General features: G+C 45.8%; 3 protein-coding genes across 22 annotated transcripts in view; 1 reads left to right on the top strand and 2 right to left on the bottom strand.

Annotated features, from left to right (window-relative positions):
• LOC106610340 (lymphoid enhancer-binding factor 1) overlaps positions 1-4,612 on the top strand; it is a 76,153-nt gene extending 71,541 nt beyond the window's left edge. For all 20 annotated transcript variants that reach the window (XR_006770791.1, XR_006770790.1, XR_006770786.1 and 17 more), the window contains one exon: positions 3,042-4,612. Coding sequence is in view for 4 of the 20 variants with exons in the window: in XM_045722865.1 (XP_045578821.1) it covers positions 3,042-3,124 (83 nt within the window). In the remaining 16 variants the exon portion in view is untranslated. The remainder of the gene's footprint in view (positions 1-3,041) is intronic.
• Positions 4,613-6,814: 2,202 nt separating this feature from the next.
• On the bottom strand, positions 6,815-10,193 carry hadh (hydroxyacyl-CoA dehydrogenase). Its single transcript, XM_045722871.1, has 8 exons — positions 9,926-10,193; positions 9,223-9,351; positions 8,950-9,107; positions 8,421-8,547; positions 8,119-8,208; positions 7,878-7,950; positions 7,558-7,674; positions 6,815-7,250 (listed from the first exon to the last, which is right to left on the bottom strand). The coding sequence occupies exons 1-8, from the start codon at positions 10,040-10,042 to the stop codon at positions 7,132-7,134; spliced, it is 930 nt and encodes a 309-aa protein (XP_045578827.1). The 5' UTR covers positions 10,043-10,193; the 3' UTR covers positions 6,815-7,131.
• A 141-nt stretch (positions 10,194-10,334) lies between these two features.
• On the bottom strand, positions 10,335-18,948 carry LOC106610337 (cytochrome P450 2U1). The gene is given in 7 exon segments (XM_014209636.2): positions 10,335-11,293; positions 11,653-11,820; positions 12,038-12,199; positions 12,411-12,745; positions 12,951-13,269; positions 18,362-18,678; positions 18,680-18,948. Coding segments are annotated over 7 exon segments (1,590 nt in total). The 5' UTR covers positions 18,787-18,948; the 3' UTR covers positions 10,335-11,111.
• Positions 18,949-18,981: the final 33 nt, after the last annotated feature.

An 18,981-nucleotide genomic window follows, 5' to 3' on the forward strand; every position in this document is an offset into this window, starting at 1 on the left:
GCCTGAGGTTTGGGCTTTTGGTGGCTCGGTGGGCGGGAGCCTTACCCCCTACCGTTCCTCTCCCCACAACCAAAAACCCTCCCCTCTCCCTTCCTCTAGCCTCGTATAGACAGACACCTCCTTTATCCACTTCCCTTTCTCTTTTCTTCTCATACCCCTCTCCCTCGTTCTGTTTTAACTGAACCCCCCCAAACATCCCACCGTTATCAACAATACCACTGTCGGTGTTCCAGCCCGGACATGAACAACAACGTTTCTCCCACTCAACCACCCTGACTTTTGGTTGGAGGTTAGAAATGACAGACACAACTATTCTAGGTTTTCCTTTTAATGTTCTGTCTCCCGGCAAGAGAAAGTGCTGACAGGATGAAGCCAGTTGTTTAAAACACACCTTTTCTTCTTTGGTTTTACCTCTTCCTTCTCAAGCTGACGATTTCCGGTTGTGTCAGTGTCACAATTGAATAGAGAAAGTGAGACTGCCTGAGCCGAGAGGGTGTCGCCAAACAAAACCATAGCTTACACTCTTCACAACAAGGTGATTATCTCACCAAGACGGAGCACAGTCAGTGCAAAGGTTGGCCATCTCCGTTTTTTTCTGGTCGACTGACTTTGTTTCCTGAACTTAATGCGTTGTCTCAATCCCTGGTTGGATTTGAATAGCCGCCATTTTCCTTTTCTTTCCATCCAGCCAATGCTGTGTTAAAACCTGATTCTGAAACTTGGCAGAGAAAATCATGAGAATTTCAGGTTTATTTCCAGCTTTTAATGCCATCTTGGAGTAAATTTCAGTCTAGATGTACAAATTCCCGGGTTTCAGTGATTTGGAGCTGATCTCTGAATCCATATTTCATAAAATAAGAACATTGTCTGTCTAGGTTGCTGAGTCAGCTGATTTGGCATTTCCTCCTCTCCTCTCTCGTCCAGAACTCTCTTTCTCTTTTTCCTCTCCTCCTCCAAATCTCCCTCTCTCCCTCTGCCATGGTAAAGTCTACACTCCTGCCTGTGTTGGAGACGCCTCGCTCCATTTGGCTTATTTTCAGTAATTTGTCGGCTGTGTTTTCCTTTTTCACGGAACCAAAAGAAATCCCAGAGCGCCGCTGCAGCGAAGGGAAGGAGGGGGGAGGGAGGGAGGGAGGGAGGGGAAGGAGGGAGGAAAGGAGAAGTAGGGAGGAGTAGTGGAAGGCAGGCGGGACGGGCCCAGCTGCGGGCTCTTTGATTTGCCCCGGGAAGGTGGAGGCGGCGATTGAGAGACGCGGGCCGTGCCAGTTATCTTAACCTCCCACGCTTCAAAGACCCAGAGCCTGGGCCCCGTTGGTCTCAGTCGCTCCCCCCACCTCCCATCCCCTCCCTGGGCCAAGGAGAGAGAGAGCCAGAGCCAGGACCCGGCCTCCACTGGAACAGAGGAGCGTTTCATTTCCTGCAAAGAAGTCCAGCCGGCATTCCAGAGTGCTAACTGAGGGGAGGGGAGGTGGGCAGAGGGAGAGGGGGCAGGGAAGGGGTCAAGTTGCTCCTGAATCCTGGCGTTTGTGTGTTGGTGTCGGGTGGGTCTGCTGTGAAGCCCTGGCCTGATGCCCCCTCCTGACCCACCACCACCACACCCCTCCATCGCCCCCTCCACCCCCAGCCCCCCAGGCTTTTCCCAACACAGGAAGGACTAAGCCAGGGCTTTTCATCTTGTGGCCGGGAGGGAAGGAAAAAGCTCCCCAGGAAGGGAAGGGGGCGCTGGGGCTGAGGGCTGGGCTCTCAGATCCCGGGATAAAAAGGGGGCAGTGGAGGTAAATAAACAGCGACAGAGGCTCTGTCTCTCTCTGCGGCCCTCACTACAGTACCTCCTCTCCTTCGCCCGGGCGGCTCAGGGTCAGCCATCCCTGGGAAAGGCGGCCTCCGTCCCACTCCCTTTCATCCACATGTGGTAAAGCAATCTGGAGGGAGGGGAGAGTGTGTGTGTGGTGCCAGGGTGGAGTTGCAGGGCTCAGCTGACTTCTCAACCCACAAAAACACACTTATTCTCTGACCTCACCACAAGGGAGCGGTCCTTCCACTAATACACCTTCTCTCTCTTTTCTCTCCTCACATCTTTCACTCCCTACCCGGTCAGACATCTACCTCTGTATCTCTTCCCCTTCTCCCTTTGATCACTGATTCCATTTGATGCTGGAAAATAACCAACACCGCTCGTCCGTCAATAACTGAAGCTAACTCTGTTAGCTACGCTCGCCACAGACCAGTATTTTGAGCAAAAACACTTTTGTGGTTTGACAAACAATTTCCCATGCATGGACGGGTGGATGGTGGCCGGCGGGGCTTTTTAGAAGGCCCTGTAAAGTGCCTTCTCAGCGTGAGAAGACTCTCTCTACCTCCTCACAGCCCACACACAGCAGTGGCAGCATAAATGTCAACCAGAAGCTGTATTCCAGCTAGATGGCTGGTTGCGTTCAGAGAGAGAGAGCGGTAGCGGTAGGTAGATGACATCAGGGTGTCAGTCAGAGAGGGGGGCAGAGCAGATGGAGCCAGCTTGGGTCACAGTGACCTGATGTCAGAGTGAGATCAAAGCTAATGCCAACCCACATCCTGTCACTAACCTACGACCTAATGTTCAGTCGGAAACGCTATTACTGCTCTCTGAAGACGGCAGAACTGTAGTGCTCCTTCACTCGTCCAGGTCCTCTGTAGTGTGTGTGTGTGTGTGTGTGTGTGTGTGTGTGTGTGTGTGTGTGTGTGTGTGTGTGTGTGTTTGTGTAGCATTGTGAGGATGCAGCACTCATTCACTGTATGTGGGATGTGTGAGACTGTCTGGTTTCAGACGACGTATACAGCAATGTGTTGTTGTGGTTTCATGTGTTTAAGCTCCTTTTTAGTTAGTGAGGGATTTTCCCTCAGACTGAACGGGTTATATGTTCATTATATGTTCACTGTTTCTGACCAGTATGAAAAAGACAGCCAGCACTCGCAAATGACCTGTAACTGCAGTCACTTTGGACACGTTTAGGGCCTCTGTTGTTGCCCATTGAACTGACCATGTTTCTCTCTCTGTCCTTCAGGAGGAAAACGGAACGCTTTCTCCACGTCGTGCAAAGCGAAGGCAGCAGCTATGGCCCCTCTGTTAGAGATGGAGGCCTGCTAGATTCAATGAACCCTCCTCCACCTTATCCCCGACCCCCAAGCCTCAACTCCCGTTCTCAGAGGAATACCCCCCCGAACTTGACTTTATACTCCTCTCCTGCAGTGACTCTCCTATCTGCTGTAGAAACTGAACTGAACAAGACAATCACTACTAAAGACCATCAACCAACCGCATGCAAACTCCCCAGCCCCCTCACTCCCCAGCCCCCTCACTCTCCAGGCCCTCACGCCTTTTTCTCTTCTTACAAGCAGCTCTATCTCAATCCAAGGCACTGCACTGAAAACAGTTCAGCGATTTAACTTTGTCAAACACAATTAACACCTCCCCACACATACCCCAACACCTGTTTCTAAGTTATTTCTAAGTTATTTGCCACCTCCGTTCCTTTCCTTTGTACAGCCTACTATGTTCGACCCTCAACACTCCCCTTTCCCCTCTCTCACTGGATTTCAGACCACATGTTTGGGTTGCGGCCTGACTCAACACCTCTTTAGACTGACTGCACTATCACAAGGAAGATGGAGGGATGTCAATCACATGTTGTCAAGGAAACATCCTCTCAAGGCTCCTATCCTCCATTTTGTTTTTATTAACGACCAGTTGGTGCAAAAAATATCAACGTTTTATGATTATAGCTTTTACTTTTGAGTTGGAATTAATTGAATGCTTTTTTGTATTTTGAACTTGGTTTAAATTTCTCGGTGTATATTTTCAGTGAATGTTTTTTTTATATATATATATATATATATATATATATATATATATATATATACTGGTATATATGAAAATAAGCTTTGAACACAGGAAAGCCATTTGTTTTCTTGTTAAAGCGTCTTGCAGAAAAATGAAAATTAAGGCTTCTTTTGATACTATTTGTAACAAATAGTGACCTTGACTCGAGTCTTGCTCAGATGTAAAATAAAGCTCAGTATGTGTACTTTTTAAATAAACTGTCAGGATATGTCACTTTTCTTGGTATTTTTGCAGGCAACGTTAGGACAAAGGCAAGTGGTTGCTCAGAGGCCTATATTTTATTGTTCTAAACTGACAGATGAAGCAGATATATATTTACCCCAGCACTTGGCAGTGTTCATTTTATTGCGATCAGGGTTGGGGTCAATTCCAGTCAATTCAGAAAGTTAACCAAATTCCAATTGCAATTCGACATTTTCCTCATTGGAAAGCATTGAAGAGAAATTGGAGTTTCAGTATACTTCCTGAATTGACCCCAAGCCTGATTGGATGGACTTTTTTCTTCTCTATCTGGTAACTGTGGTCTTTTTGCCCATGTTGTTTATTTCATGCATTTCTGTAACATTTTATTGATTTCATGCTCTATTTTTAGTATTACTTGATGCATTTTTTATTCATTGTCGTATTTTGAATCACTGTCATCTTGGTATTAGCACTTTGCTTCCCAAGTGGCCACATTTTAACAGTTTCAACATGTTTTGTTTTTTTAAAGAAAAATAAAAAGGCATTGGCTCATTTGATCTCCCGACCAGATTAATGTGATAGGTATGCCTTACTTACAGGCCTGGTTTCCGGGACAGAGATTAAACCTAGTCTTAGTCTAGTCTAAAAACCTATTTAAATGGGGATTCTTCATTGAGCATTGTTGTTAGTCTTGGCCTAAATCTCTGTCCAGGAAACAGGCCCAATAATCTTGTAGCTTGTGATCATTAGTTGGCCCATCATATGGTTCATATCCAGAAGTTCTGCATTTGACAACACTGCCACTTAGTGGTCTTAAATAGAACTACCAAGCCGAATTATTGACTAAATCATTCAAATCTCGAGGGGAAACTTCAAAAGGCTCTAAAACCGACCAATTAAAACTCCAGCAGCATGCCGAGACTGAGGTTGCGCTCATACAGTATTACAGCTATGCTGACAAAAGGGGAAATCTACATCTTGAGTATTGAAGCTGCTCTTAAATGTGAAATCCATGGAAAAAGATGTGACGTCTCATGTATCCAAGATGATCAATTTAATGCCGGGATAGAAAGAGGGTAATATTTTTGATTTTCGAATCGAATAGTAGGGATAACATCAAAGGAACTCTTGAAACAATATTAGAAATGAACAGTGGGGTTGAACACACAGGGGTTGTTGACTGACACTGCATTCGGAAAGTATTCAGACCCCTTCCCTTTTTCCACATTGTTACATTACAGCCTTATTCTAAAATGGATAAAAAAAAATATATATCCCTAATCGATCTACACACAATACCCCATGATAAAGCGAAAATAGGTTATACATTTTTTATAAAAAAAACACAAAAAAACACCTTATTTACATAAGTATTCAGACACTTTGCTATGATAATCCAAATTGAGCCCAGGTGCATCCTGTTTCCAATGATAATCTTTGATGTTTCTACAACTTGGGAGTCCATCTGTGGTAAATTCAATTGATTGGACATGATTTGGAAAGGCACACCTGTCTATATAAGGTCCCACAGTTGACAGTGCATGTCAGAGCAAAAACCAAGCCAAAACGTTGAAGGATTTGTCCGTAGAGCTCCGAGACAGGATTGTGCCGAGGCACAGATCTGGGGAAGGGTACCAAAACATTTCTGCAGCATTGAAGGTCCCCAAGAACACGGTGGCCTCCATCATTCTAAAATGGAAGAAGTTTGGAACCACCAAGACTCTTCCAAGAGCTGGCTGCCCAGCCAAACTGAGAAATCAGGGGAGGAGTGCCCTGGTCAGGGAGTTGACCAAGAACCCGATGGTCACTCTGACAGAGCTCCAGAGTTCCTCTGTGGAGGAAGGACAACCGTCTCTGCAGCAATCCCCCAATCAGGCATTTATGGTAGAGTGGCCAGACGGAAGCCACTCCTTAGTAAAAAGGCACATGACAGCCCGCTTGGAGTTTGCTAAAAGGCACCTAAAGGACTCTCAGGCCATGAGAAACAAGAATGCCAAGCGTCACACCTGTTTTTCAGCGGCAGGGACTGGGAGGCTAGTCAGGATCGAGGGAAAGATGAACGGAGCAAAGTACAGAGAGATCCTTGATGAAAACCTGCTCCAGAGCGCTCAGGATCTCAGACTGTAGCCAAGGTTCACCTTCCAACAGGACAATGACCCTAAGCACACAGCCAAGACAACACAGGAGTGGCTTCAGGACAAGTCTCTGAATGTCCTTGTTTGACCCAGCCAGATCCCGGACTTGAACCCAATCTAACATCTCTGGAGAGACCTGAAAATAGCTGTGCAGCGACGCTCCCCATCCAACCTGACAGAGCTTGAGGATCTGCAGAGAAGAATGGGTGAAACTCCCCAAATATAGGTGTGCCAAGCTTGGAGCATCATACCAAAGAATAATAGGCTGTAATCGCTGCCAAAGGTGCTTAAAGTACTGAGTAAAGGGTCTGAATACTTTTTTAAATATGATATTTCCATTTATTTAATACATTTGCAAAAATGTATAAAAACCTGTGTTTGCTTTGTCGTTATTGTGTATTGTGTGTAGATTGATGAGGACAAAAAACAATCTAATACATTTTAGAATAAGGCTGTAATGTAACGAAATGTGGAAAAAGTCAAGGGGTCTGAATACTTTCCAAATGCACTGTATCACTGGGTATCATTAATGGCAGGGTGTGTTGGCTCAAAGGTCCAGAGGCAAATCCATCCCTAGAAAAGAACTGCATGAATAGAAATCTCAGAACAACCTATGGGAAGCATTTGGAAAAGTCAGTTTAATTCCACAAACTCAGTTGCTTACAAACCACAGGTGAAGATGACATTCAGAATATACAGTCAAAAGACAGATTTGAATTGATAACACCGGTCTATCGTTCTTCAGGAAGGCACTGAGGTTCGTTCCAGCTGCATCTCTGTTCTACCGTTGTCAAAATTAACCAGCGGTTTTTCTATTATCAGTACTGGGAGGGACTACATGATCTTGTCCAATCGGAAGCGCTTATTTTCATTTTCCGTTTTGCCACGGCGTGCCTTAATGAACAGGCTCCAGCTAGTGTTGATGCTGGGGCGGGGTTACTTGTACTTGTAGAAGCCCTCTCCGGTCTTCTTGCCGAACTTGCCCTCGGCCACCAGCTTGTTCAGCATCTCACTGGGCTGCATCAGCGGGTTGTCAGGATCCTTCTCAACCCAGCCTGAAATCAAGTTATAAACACAAACTTTTCATTTTAACTAATTACTTTTGCATTGGTTTTACACTATCTGCATCTACTTCATTTGATGTTTTTATTTCTTCAAATATTCATCACCATTTTCAAAAGACCACCGGCACCTCTCGTCCATCTCACCATTCTATAACCAAATCAGTGCTCCTCCCCTGTGCCATATGGCATGCAGTTATTTCTATTGGGCCTGCTCCTAGCTGCTAATATAGTCCTCTTTTAACTGGTATTGAAATCAGTCTGTAATAGGAACACACTTGTGAAGCAGCCCACCACTCACCGTCCATGATGAATTTAGCCGTGTCCAGTCCTACGTAGTCCAGCAGCTCAAAGGGCCCCATGGGATATCCAGCGCCCAGCTTCATGGCAATATCAATGTCCTCCTTTGACCCGTGGCCTGACGAGAAGAGCGCACACACACGCACACACTCAGCCATTGAATGAAGGGTGACAACGGTTTCATATACAGACAACTATGTTTTGTTAACCACAGGTGTTCATACACATCCGTTTGTCACATCCCTCTTGGCTCTGATGCTATTTCCATTCATATACAGGCAAAAGGTTTGACTATCTTTCAGTCATGCAGGGCTGGTGTACCTCTCTCATGTAGCCTGATGGCTTCCATCATGTAGGGCACCAGCAGACGGTTCACAATGAACCCAGGAGTGTCCTGAAGATGAACATAACGTACTGACGTTAGTGAACCGTTTATGACGTATCTGAACGGCATATGATGAAGATAACGTATGGTGTAATATGGTATGTCACTGCATTATCTTTAAAGGTGTACAATACTAGCAAAATACTTTATATTTGTTCAAATAAGCGAGGATCTTACTTTGCAGGACACTGGCGTCTTGCCCAGTGCTTTGCTGAAAGCCAGGAGGGAATCGAAGGTCTCCTGGCTTGTGGCTGATGTTCCAATCACCTGAAGAGGAAAGGTAAACTACTTAACAGCTTTCAATTGAATCTTGTTGATAAGGAGAGCAAGCCCAGTGTTATTTTTAAAGCAACTTACACATGTTTCTAATTTAAACATCGCCATCATGACATAAAAAATAACTGCTTTGCGGGAGACTATATAGAGACGTATCATAAGGAGAGATGTCCTAAAATGTACACCGCACTGCTGATCCTTACCTCTACCAGCTTCATCATGGGGACGGGGTTGAAGAAGTGCAGCCCTCCAAATCTGTCCAGCCTGCTGGTGGAGCTGGCTATGTCGGTGATGGGCAGAGAGGATGTGTTGCTGGCGAAAATGGTGTGTCTTAAAATAGAGGAACCAGAAACATCAGGCAACGAGCAGCAAGCAACCCCCATGAGGTACATCCCAATTAGTAACATCAATTATGTGGGATACACAATGCCTTTCCTTTTGAAATATTTTATTTTAATTAGAATAGTCTATTTTAAGCACATTTCAAGGATACCAGCATAGCTTTATAGTAAGTATAGAAAAAAAAGCTCAAATGAAGATAAAGGAATTTTATATTTAGGCTACACATTCAAAATGGCAACAACAAATGTTTCTAATCAAACGGCACTTGCTCTGGCTTGATGTTCATTTCAACACTGACCATCGATAGCCAACTCCTCTGATTACTGAAAGTCGCAGGCAGCGAAGACAGGACAGTGCTTAGGATCCACACTCGCTTGGCGAGTCACTTACGCTGCTGCTACTTTGTCCAGAGCACCAAAGAGGCCCTGTTTGATCTTGAGGTTCTCCACGATGGCCTCCAGCACCAAGTCTGTACTCCCCACCACAGACGCTGCGTCTGTCGATATCGACACGTTGGCCATCACCTTGGCAATAAACTCTGCTCCTGCCTGAAACATACATGACGACGGTCAAACCCCTGTTTGAATCAATGGTGTTAATAAAATGAAGTTCTGCCAACATTTCCTCATTGGAAACAGCAACATGAACATATCAGCGACCGACATCTGGCTTGTCAGCAAACTTCTTCTTGACCACCCTCTTCAGGCTGCCTTCTATTCCCTTGGCGGATTTCTTCAGGATTTCCTCGTTTGTGTCAACCAGCACCACGGAATGGCCCGTTGTAGCAGCAACCTATTAGAAAGGGGGAACACAAGTGTGAGTGGGTGGGACAGGTGTTCACCGGGTTTGACTGTCAAAAAGTCACTTTGGTAATAGAACTCCTGAATTGAAGGACATTTCAGCTAGGTAACAAAAACCCTTATATAACTAGCTAGCTAAAGTAGATATAGGTCAAAGGTCACCTCATGCTGCCATCTTCACCATCTGTGTTTTGCACTGATCAACCTGGGACAGCCTGTGAGACATACTGTACTTCTTACCCAGAGATGAACAATCATTGCTTAAAATACAGAGTTGTGTTACTGATTAGCCTGCAAAACTCATCCCCAGCATCAGGGGAATTGCCTTGGTTGGATTCTCAAGTGGGTATCTAACTAGCTAGCTAATAGCAAGCTAGCGGTTAACTAACCAACAAGTAGTCGGTTAGTTCGTGCACTTCATTGCTATATTTAACTGGCTTGTTAGCTAGTCTTGTAACGTTAGCTACACAGCTGGTTAGCTTACAAGATAGCTAGCTAGCCTCTGTAGCAAGCTAGCTAGCACGCTAATGTTAGCAAACAAACTTCTGTCAGTTAACGTTAACTACCTGTGCGATACCTGCACCCATCTGACCACCCCCGATGATCGTAACGTGTTTGATCGCTGCATTTCGGACTGCAGAAGAGGAGAGACCTCTGATGACTTGGTGAGTGAAGAAAGCCATGGTTTGCAAGGCGGAGAGGACCGCACCAGAATGAAGGAGCTGGCTGTGGCTGAACGTAGTCAGACTGACACTCAGACACCACGGAAAGTAGGAAGGTCGTTGTGTGGCAGTAGGCACGTCACTATTTAGCCCACTCCATGACCTTTCACACACTTTTGATGTGGTGCGTTTTATTAGAGATTCCTACTATTGCTCTGATATAGGAACGAGTCAGTAATACCATTGTAGTTTGATAGGATGCAATAGCACTTTCTACTGACAAGACAAGAATAGTGTGTGCAACAGTTGCATTAAAACACATCGATTTATTTGATTGCCATAATGCAATAGACAATCAAAATAATTTTTGATTTTTGAACTTATTTCAGGCCAGTGAAATACAAAATTACCTAAATACTCAAGTAACTGAAATACGTATTTCAAAAACATGTAACAGAAATACTGGCCATCAGTAACAGTGGATTAACGCACCAAAATACCAATGGGTATGAAAAATATAAGCTATGTAAAATATTTTATCACATAACATAATGTTTTTGTCTTTAATATTTACTCTTGCCTTGTTTAGAAGATAGAACTGAAGGAAAAAACAGGCTCAGTAAACATAGGACCCTGGGAACATAGGCTGAGGGGAAAAAAATGGGACGAGGGAACATAGGGCCCTGGGAACAGACATGGCCCCCCTGCATAGCACCCATTTTGGTTAGAATGGACTCCCAGTACTTTTGCATAGCAACTATGCAAAAAAATAAATGAAGACTGGGTGGCGTCTGTAGCATCATGGCCAAAATAACTAACAACCTGATTTTTGTCTGGACTATATCTTCTGGTGGAAGAATTAAATGGTATGAATAACGTTTTAATAACGTTTTAATGAAAATATGTAATAGTTATTTGAATATGTTGGTAACAGTTTTATAAAAGCAATAAGGCACGAGGCAGTATCATGAAAACAGTCACAGACAAATGGGTTGACTAGCACCGTTTACCTGTGACTGTATTTACACCACTGCCTCTTGTGCCTTATGGCTTAATTACGGCGTCAGGGGGCGTTGTTCGTCTGGTGGCCTCACCGCCGGGGCCTCACAGTCACAGTGTATGGGCAGGGGGCCAGGGTGAGGCCAAAGCGCCCGTGCATGGGAGGAGGGGCCAGCCCCTCGGGCAGGCTGAAACTGAAGGCCTGCAGCAGGCTGGTGAACATCAGGAACAGCTCCATCTTAGCCAGCTGCTCGCCCATACACACCCTGCGTCCTGGGAAAGAGAGGGAGAGAACACTGGTAAGATGCACATTAAGTCATGGTCATACTACGTGCATTCCAATCATTCAGTAAGACTGTGAAATCAAATTATTGAAATGTTCAGTCGTGGCCTAACTGCTTCATACTCAGGTAGGGGCAGTGTGAGACTTCAACAATCCAGTGAGATTGTGAACTAACCTTTTGAACCTTGTTTCAGTGGATTTTACAGGAGCCTAACTGTAAATGTCCACAGTAGAAAGGCTTCATTCTCAGTGTATACCGTGTGACTACACTCCCGTTTGCCAGTTGTAGAGCACGTCGCTAATGGGACACCCACATACGTCCGTGGAGAGAGACTGCCTTACAACCTACCTATTCCGAACGGTATGAAGCACTCTTTCCTCAGGAGATTCCCCTGGTCGTCTAGGAAACGAGAGGGGTTGAAGTCGTCTGGCTGCTCCCACACAGTGGGATCCCTATGGACAGACCACAGGTTGGGGATGATCACCGTGCCCTTAGGGATCGTATAGCCACGGAACTCTGCAAGACAACAACAGACGAACCATAGCGAATGGGTTGTACTTTCCTGTTTCTGCTGCAGCAGCCCAGTCCCTGTTGTAGTGTTGGTCTGGTGGAACTGACTGACCAAGTTGTTGAGAAAGCAATTCAATACAACTTTATTGATCTGACTGCATAATGGAAGAGTCAGGTTCTACCATATAATTAGAATGACTAGTATGGGTTTCTCTCTCCTCACCTGTGGTCTCTGAGGCCATGTGAGGGATGGCCAGGGGGCCCACCACAGTCATCCTCTGCACCTCCATGATGGTGGCCTCCGTGAACGGCAGGCTGCCTTTATCAGTGAGAGACGGGACCCTGTCTGGGCCCACCACCGCTTCCATCTCCGCCTGCACCCTCTCTGTGGCGTAAACGGGTACAAATGACATGGAAAACATTATTACAGAGCAACGAGCATTGGGAAACAGGACACTGGATATGTTACACATAGCATTATGATTGGGTACTGTACTACATCATGCTACAACAAGGAGTTCTCTTTAGGTCACATTGAACTGGTCCTCCACACCCCTCTTCCTGCATTTCAGGAAGCCTGTTTGAAGATGTAGTACCTTGGATATCTGGATACACGACCATGTAGAGCATTATCCACAGCACTGTGTTGGTGGTGGTATCAGTACCAGCGATGAAGAGGTCTCCTATGATGTAGAATAGATAGTCTTCTGAGAAGCTACTGTCCGTCTCCCCAGCGGCCTCCTGGGCCAGCATCTCTACCAGGTACATGTCTATGAGATCTCTGGGTTTGGCTGGGTCTAACGTCTCCCTGTGTCTGGTGATGATCTGCTTCAGGAAGGCAGTGATGTCCCTTTCCACTTGCCGTACCTCTCTAAAGACACCGAAGGGCAGGTAGTAGAGCAGGGGGAAGACATTGATGAGGACCGCCGCGCTGTTAGAATAGAATAGAGTAGAATACATACGTTACTGCCTGTTTTCTGGGAGAAACTGAAATGTGTTAAGCGCTTAAGGGCACACAGCAGGAAATTCTACTTGAGATCAGAGACCAGCAGCCCTCCAGTTACCAGTTCAGTTCCCACATGTTTTAACCAGTCAACCTTCCGGCTACTGATCCACATCTCTAACCTCTAGGGTACCTGTTGGCGATGATCTCTAGGCCGCGGGCCATCAGGTCCAGCAGGGCGCCAAACTCCCGGTCAGCGTGGTGGAAGCGCTGGCCCAGGGCGACGTAGGAGATAACGTTGGACACAGAGTTAGTTATCAGAGGAGTCAGGTCCACTCCCGAACCCTCAGTATCTTGCTCGCTGAGACGCAGCAGCTCAGACTTGACCACAGCCAGCCCCTCAAGGATACAAGGCTCCAGGCTCAACTTGCCCAGGCCAAAGTTCCGTAGCGTGGTGTGGCAGAACTTGCGCTGCCTTCTCCATACTGGTCCATAAGGTGCAAAAACTATGCCTAAGGTTCAGAGAAATGATAAGAGGTGAGGACGGTTAATAATGCTGTCACTATGCACTAGTACACATATGTAATTATTTACATTTCTCTTTCCTTTTCTGCTTGGAAGACTTTTGATGAGAATAATAGAATAGAACAACAGAACAGACCAATAGACTATAACAATAGAATATAATAGAACAATACAATAGAAAATACCAAGAGAATAGAATAGAAAATACCAAGAGAATAGAACAATAGAACAATACAATAGAAAATACCAAGAGAATAGAACAATAGAATAGAACAGACCAATATAATAGAACAATAGAATATAACAGACATATATAATAGAATATAATAGAACAATAGAATATAACAGACCAATAGAATAGAACACTAGAATAGAACAATAGAATAGAAAATACCAATATAACAGAACAATACAATAGAAAATACCAAGAGAATAGGACAATACAATAGAAAATACCAAGAGAATAGGACAATACAATAGAAAATACCAAGAGAATAGAACAATACAATAGAAAATACCAAGAGAATAGAACAATGGAATAGAACAGACCAATAGAATAGAGCAATAGAATAGACCAATAGAAGAGAGCAATAGAATAGAACAATAGAATAGAACAATAGAATAGAGCAATAGAATAGAACAATAGAATAGAGCAATAGAAGAGAACAATAGAAGAGAACAGGCCGATATAATAGAACTGTCAGGTCCTGACCAGTATAAGGGTTATTTGTTATTGTAGTTTGGTCAGGACGTGGCAGAGGGTATTTGTTTTATGTGGTTCGGGGTGGTGGTTTATTTAGTAGGGCGTTTGATTGATTATATCCAGGTTTTTGGGTAATGTTCTATGTTTGTATTTCTATGTGGTCTCTGGTCTTTTGTATTTCTATGTCTGGTTTATTGGGGTTGGACTCTCAATTGGAGGCAGGTGTTTTCTCGTTGCCTCTGATTGGGAGTCCTATATATGGGTATGTGTTTGGTTTAGTGTTTGTGGGAGATTGTTTCTTGTTTTGCCCGTGTGAGCCTGACAAGACTGTTTTGTTGTCCGTGCATTTGTTGTTTTGGTGTTCTCTTTATTTAAAATAAATATCAAGATGAGCATCCACATTCCTGCTGCGTTTTGGTCCTCTATTCCCGACGACAACGGTTACAGAATCTCCCACCCCAAGTGGACCAAGCAGCGGAGTAAGGAGCAAGGGGAATTCAATATGGACTGGCGGGAGAAATGGACGTGGGAGCAGATTCTGGCCGGAGAGGGCCCATGGAGGAAGTCTAGTGAGGACTGGGAACGCTACCGGGGAACACGACTGAGAGGCAGCCCGAGAGGCAGCCCCAATCATTTTTTGGGGGGGGGCACACGGGTAGTTTGGCTGGGCGAGGAGTGAGCCCCAGGCCAAATCCCCGTACCTTTTCTGGGCAACCAGTGAATGGACAGGTCCCGTGCTTCGGGGTAATGGGTACTGTGGCAAGGCCAAGTATTTTTAGGCCGGTACGCGCAATACCAGCGCCCCGCATTTGCCAGGGGGAAGTGGGCATCCAGCCGGTAAGAGCGATGCCAGTTCTGCGCTCGAGCCCGCCAGTAAGCCTCTACGGTCCAGTGCGTCAGCCCTGCCCGACTCGTCCTGTTCCCGCTCCCCGCACTAGCCCTGAGGTGCGTGTTCCCAGGCTGATACCTCCAGTACCAGCACCACGCATCAGGCTTCCAGTGCATCAGCCCAGTCCGACTCGTCCTGTTCCCGCTCCCCGCACTAGCCCTGAGGTGCGTGTTCCCAGGCTGATACCTCCAGTACCAGCACCACGCACCACGCATCAGGCTTCCAGTGCGTCAGCCCAGTCCGACGCGGCCTGTTCCCGCTCCCCGCACTAGCCCTGAGGTGCGTGTTCCCAGGCTGATACCTCCAGTACCAGCACCACGCATCAGGCTTCCAGTGCATCAGCCCAGTCCGACGCGGCCTGTTCCCGCTCCCCGCACTAGCCCTGAGGTGCGTGTTCCCAGGCTGATACCTCCAGTACCAGCACCACGCATCAGGCTTCCAGTGCGTCAACCCAGTCCGACTCGGCCTGTTCCCGCTCCCCGCACTAGCCCTGAGGTGCGTGTCCCCAGACTGGCACATCCAGTACCAGTACCACGCATCAGGCTTCCAGTGCGTCAGCCCAGCCTCGAGAGTTCGGCAATAGTGTGCAGTCCAGAGTATCCGGCAACAGTGTGCAGTCCAGAGTATCCGGCAACGGTGTGCAGTCCAGAGTATCCGGCAACGGTGTGCAGTCCAGAGTATCCGGCAACGGTGTGCAGTCCAGAGTATCCGGCAACGGTGTGCAGTCCAGAGTATCCGGCAACGGTGTGCAGTCCAGAGTATCCGGCAACGGTGTGCAGTCCAGAGTATCCGGCAACGGTGTGCAGTCCAGAGTATCCGGCAACGGTGTCTAGTCCGGAACCGAGGGAGACTGCCTGTGACCCGGAACCGAGGGAGTCTGCCTGTGACCCGGAACCGAGGGAGTCTGCCTGTGACCCGGAACCGAGGGAGTCTGCCTGTGACCCGGAACCGAGGGAGTCTGCCTGTGACCCGGAACCGAGGGAGTCTGCCTGTGACCCGGAACCGGGTGAGTCTGCCTGTGACCCGGAACCGGGTGAGTCTGCCTGTGACCCGGAACCAAGGGAGTCCATCAGCGACCCGGAACCGGGTGAGTCTGCCTATGACCCGGAACCAAAGGAGTCTATCAGCAACCCGGAACTAAGTAAGTCAGTTGACGATCTGGAACTAAAAATGATTAACTATGTATTTAATGAGTCTGCCTACAGTGTGGAAAGGAAGAGGTCTGCCTACGATCCGGAACAAGGGGAGTCTGCCTACGGCCCGAAACTAATCAAGTCTGTCTGCATTCTGGAGGACAGTAGGCCGGAGCCAGAACCACCTCCTGTATAGGTGGGTTGGGGAGGGGGGGTGTAGCACAAGTGCCGTCGGTGACGGCAGCCACCCTCCCTGCCCTCCCTTTAGTTTAGGGGATTTTTTTGTTGTTGTTTTGTTTTTATTTATGAGGTGCATCCGGGGTCTGCACCTTTAGGGGGGGGGTACTGTCACGTCCTGACCAGTATAAGGGTTATTTGTTATTGTAGTTTGGTCAGGACGTCGCAGAGGGTATTTGTTTTATGTGGTTCGGGGTGGTGGTTTATTTAGTAGGGCGTTTGATTATTTCCGGGTTTTTGGGTAGTGTTCTATGTGGTCTCTGGTCTTTTGTATTTCTATGTCTGGTTTATTGGGGTTGGACTCTCAATTGGAGGCAGGTGTTTTCTCGTTGCCTCTGATTGGGAGTCCTATATATGGGTATGTGTTTGGTTTAGTGTTTGTGGGAGATTGTTTCTTGTTTTGCCCGTGTGAGCCTGACAAGACTGTTTTGTTGTCCGTGCATTTGTTGTTTTGGTGTTCTCTTTATTTAAAATAAATATCAAGATGAGCATCCACATTCCTGCTGCGTTTTGGTCCTCTATTCCCGACGACAACCGTTACAAGAACAATAGAATATAACAATAGAATAGAACAGAACAATAGAATAACATAACAATATAATAGAACATACCAATCAAATAGAACAATTGAATAGAATAGAATATAACAATAGAATAGAGACAAAGGAGAGGAGGGCTTCTTTGGTTTATAGTTAATCTATGAGGTGCTCTTTGATCATGGGATGAAATACTATAAAACAAAAATCATTTGATGCCAGAACAGCCTTTGTGCTAAAAAACGTCCAATCAAGGCACTCTCATGTAGTGGAATCTTTTTAAAGCATTTATGTTTTACGGCTTATGCGTGGCAAGAATTTTAAAAAACACAGACGTGTTGTGGCTACAGCCTTCATCAAGGTGACAAAGAATAGTGGTGAACAGGTGTATATCCCAACTCTCACAGGAAGTGACTCAATTCATTACCATACTGTATATAATTGATAAAGTAAAGAAACATGGAGAAAGAAATCACATTCAAGATATGAAGATTAACAAAATGAACATGGAATATCAAGAATGCAACACCACAAAATAAATGCAATATCATAAAAGGAAACTGTGTCTAACTGTGTACACGTGAGCTCATGTTACCAAACTTAAGAACGGAGAACCAAAAAATAAGCCACATATTTTACAGGAAAGGAGAATAATCCATTTCCTCATTTAGACCTGGCAATACAGTGGCCCTTAGTTTAAAGATCCAGAACGTTTTGCATTGTAGGAGGTGTTTGAGACCCCTGCGAGTACTGGGGACCACTTCAATGGCCTTTCAGAGAGTTTGGGCTGCCTATGGTGCACAGGCTGCCCAGGTGGGTGCTTTTACATAGGACGTACTAAGAGAAGGCTTGAGGACAGGGTGTCTGAACATGCCTGTGCTATAATGACTGCTAACGACAAGTATCCTTTGGCTAAACATTACAGACAGATTGGCCATGCCAGCCCAAACTCTCTTAAAGCCATGGCCATTGAATTGGTTCCCATTTCTCGCAGGTGGGGGGCGATCGTCTCAAACGCCTCCTAAAATGCGAAAAGCTCTGGATCTTTAAACTAAAGGCCACTGTATTGCCATGTCTAAATGAGGAAATTGATTCTTTTCCCTTCCTGTACAAAAATGTGGTTTATTTTTGGTTCTCCATTCTTAAGTTTGGTAACATGAGCTCATGTGTACACAGTTTTGTCCTTTTATATCGCATTTCTTTCTCTTGTTATGCCATGTTTATTTTGCTCGTCTTTGTATCTTGAATGTGTTTTCCCCCTCATTTTTTTTCTCTTTATCAATTACATATGGTAATACAGTGAGTCACTTCCTGTGAGAGTTGGGATATACACCTGTTTGTACACCACTATTCTTTGTCACCCTGATGAAGGCTGATATAGCCGCAACACGTGAAGGCGTTTACATTTTCCTGTTCCATGAGAGTGCCTTGATTACTTCTGGAAGTTCGTTTGCACAAAGGCTTTCCGGAATTGTTTACTATCCGGCATCAACGTATTTTTGTTTTATAGAACAATAGAATATTGACTATTGTGCTTTCATGCGTTATTACGCACAGGTTGAGTCTAGAAGCAGCGCTTACCTTTCCGCTTTGTCATGATGGTAACGGTGGGAATCTCTGGTCTGTCGGAGAACACATCTGCCCGGTTTGAAAGGGCATCCCTGACCACTTCATATCCGTTCAGTACTACTACCAGCTGACTCCCTACCCACATGCTGTAGATGTTACCGTAAACTTTAGCTTGTTCCGTGATAATAACTGGAGGCGAAATTAGAGCTCGTGTCTTTGACTTTGGGTCGTCCTCCCTCCTCAGCCTCCTCCATATGAAATTGGGAACCAGAAACCCGCCGAAATTGCCAACTATTGGCCATGGTTTAGGACCAGGAGGAATATTGGAGAAATGTGTGCATTATATAATAGACGGCCACGAATACTGTCAAGGCCAGAATGCAGACATGGGACAGCGCAGAAGTGCCTAGGAGCTCGTGCCATAATTCCATAACCATGGGATTTATATCGGCTGCAAAGCACAAAATAATACCTCGTAATCCTTGGAAACGAGTTGAATATTTAGACTCGTCAAAATATTCGAAGTATATTCTGAAAGTTTAAAAGAAGATGTTTTTCAGAAGGGTCTGCCATGTTATTTGTTTGTGTAAGCAAACGACGCATGGCGATTCCTAGCTTCCTATTGGTGGGTG

This window comes from Salmo salar, chromosome ssa08, assembly GCF_905237065.1.
Source record: "Salmo salar chromosome ssa08, Ssal_v3.1, whole genome shotgun sequence".
In the NCBI taxonomy this organism is placed as follows: Eukaryota; Metazoa; Chordata; class Actinopteri; order Salmoniformes; family Salmonidae; genus Salmo; species Salmo salar.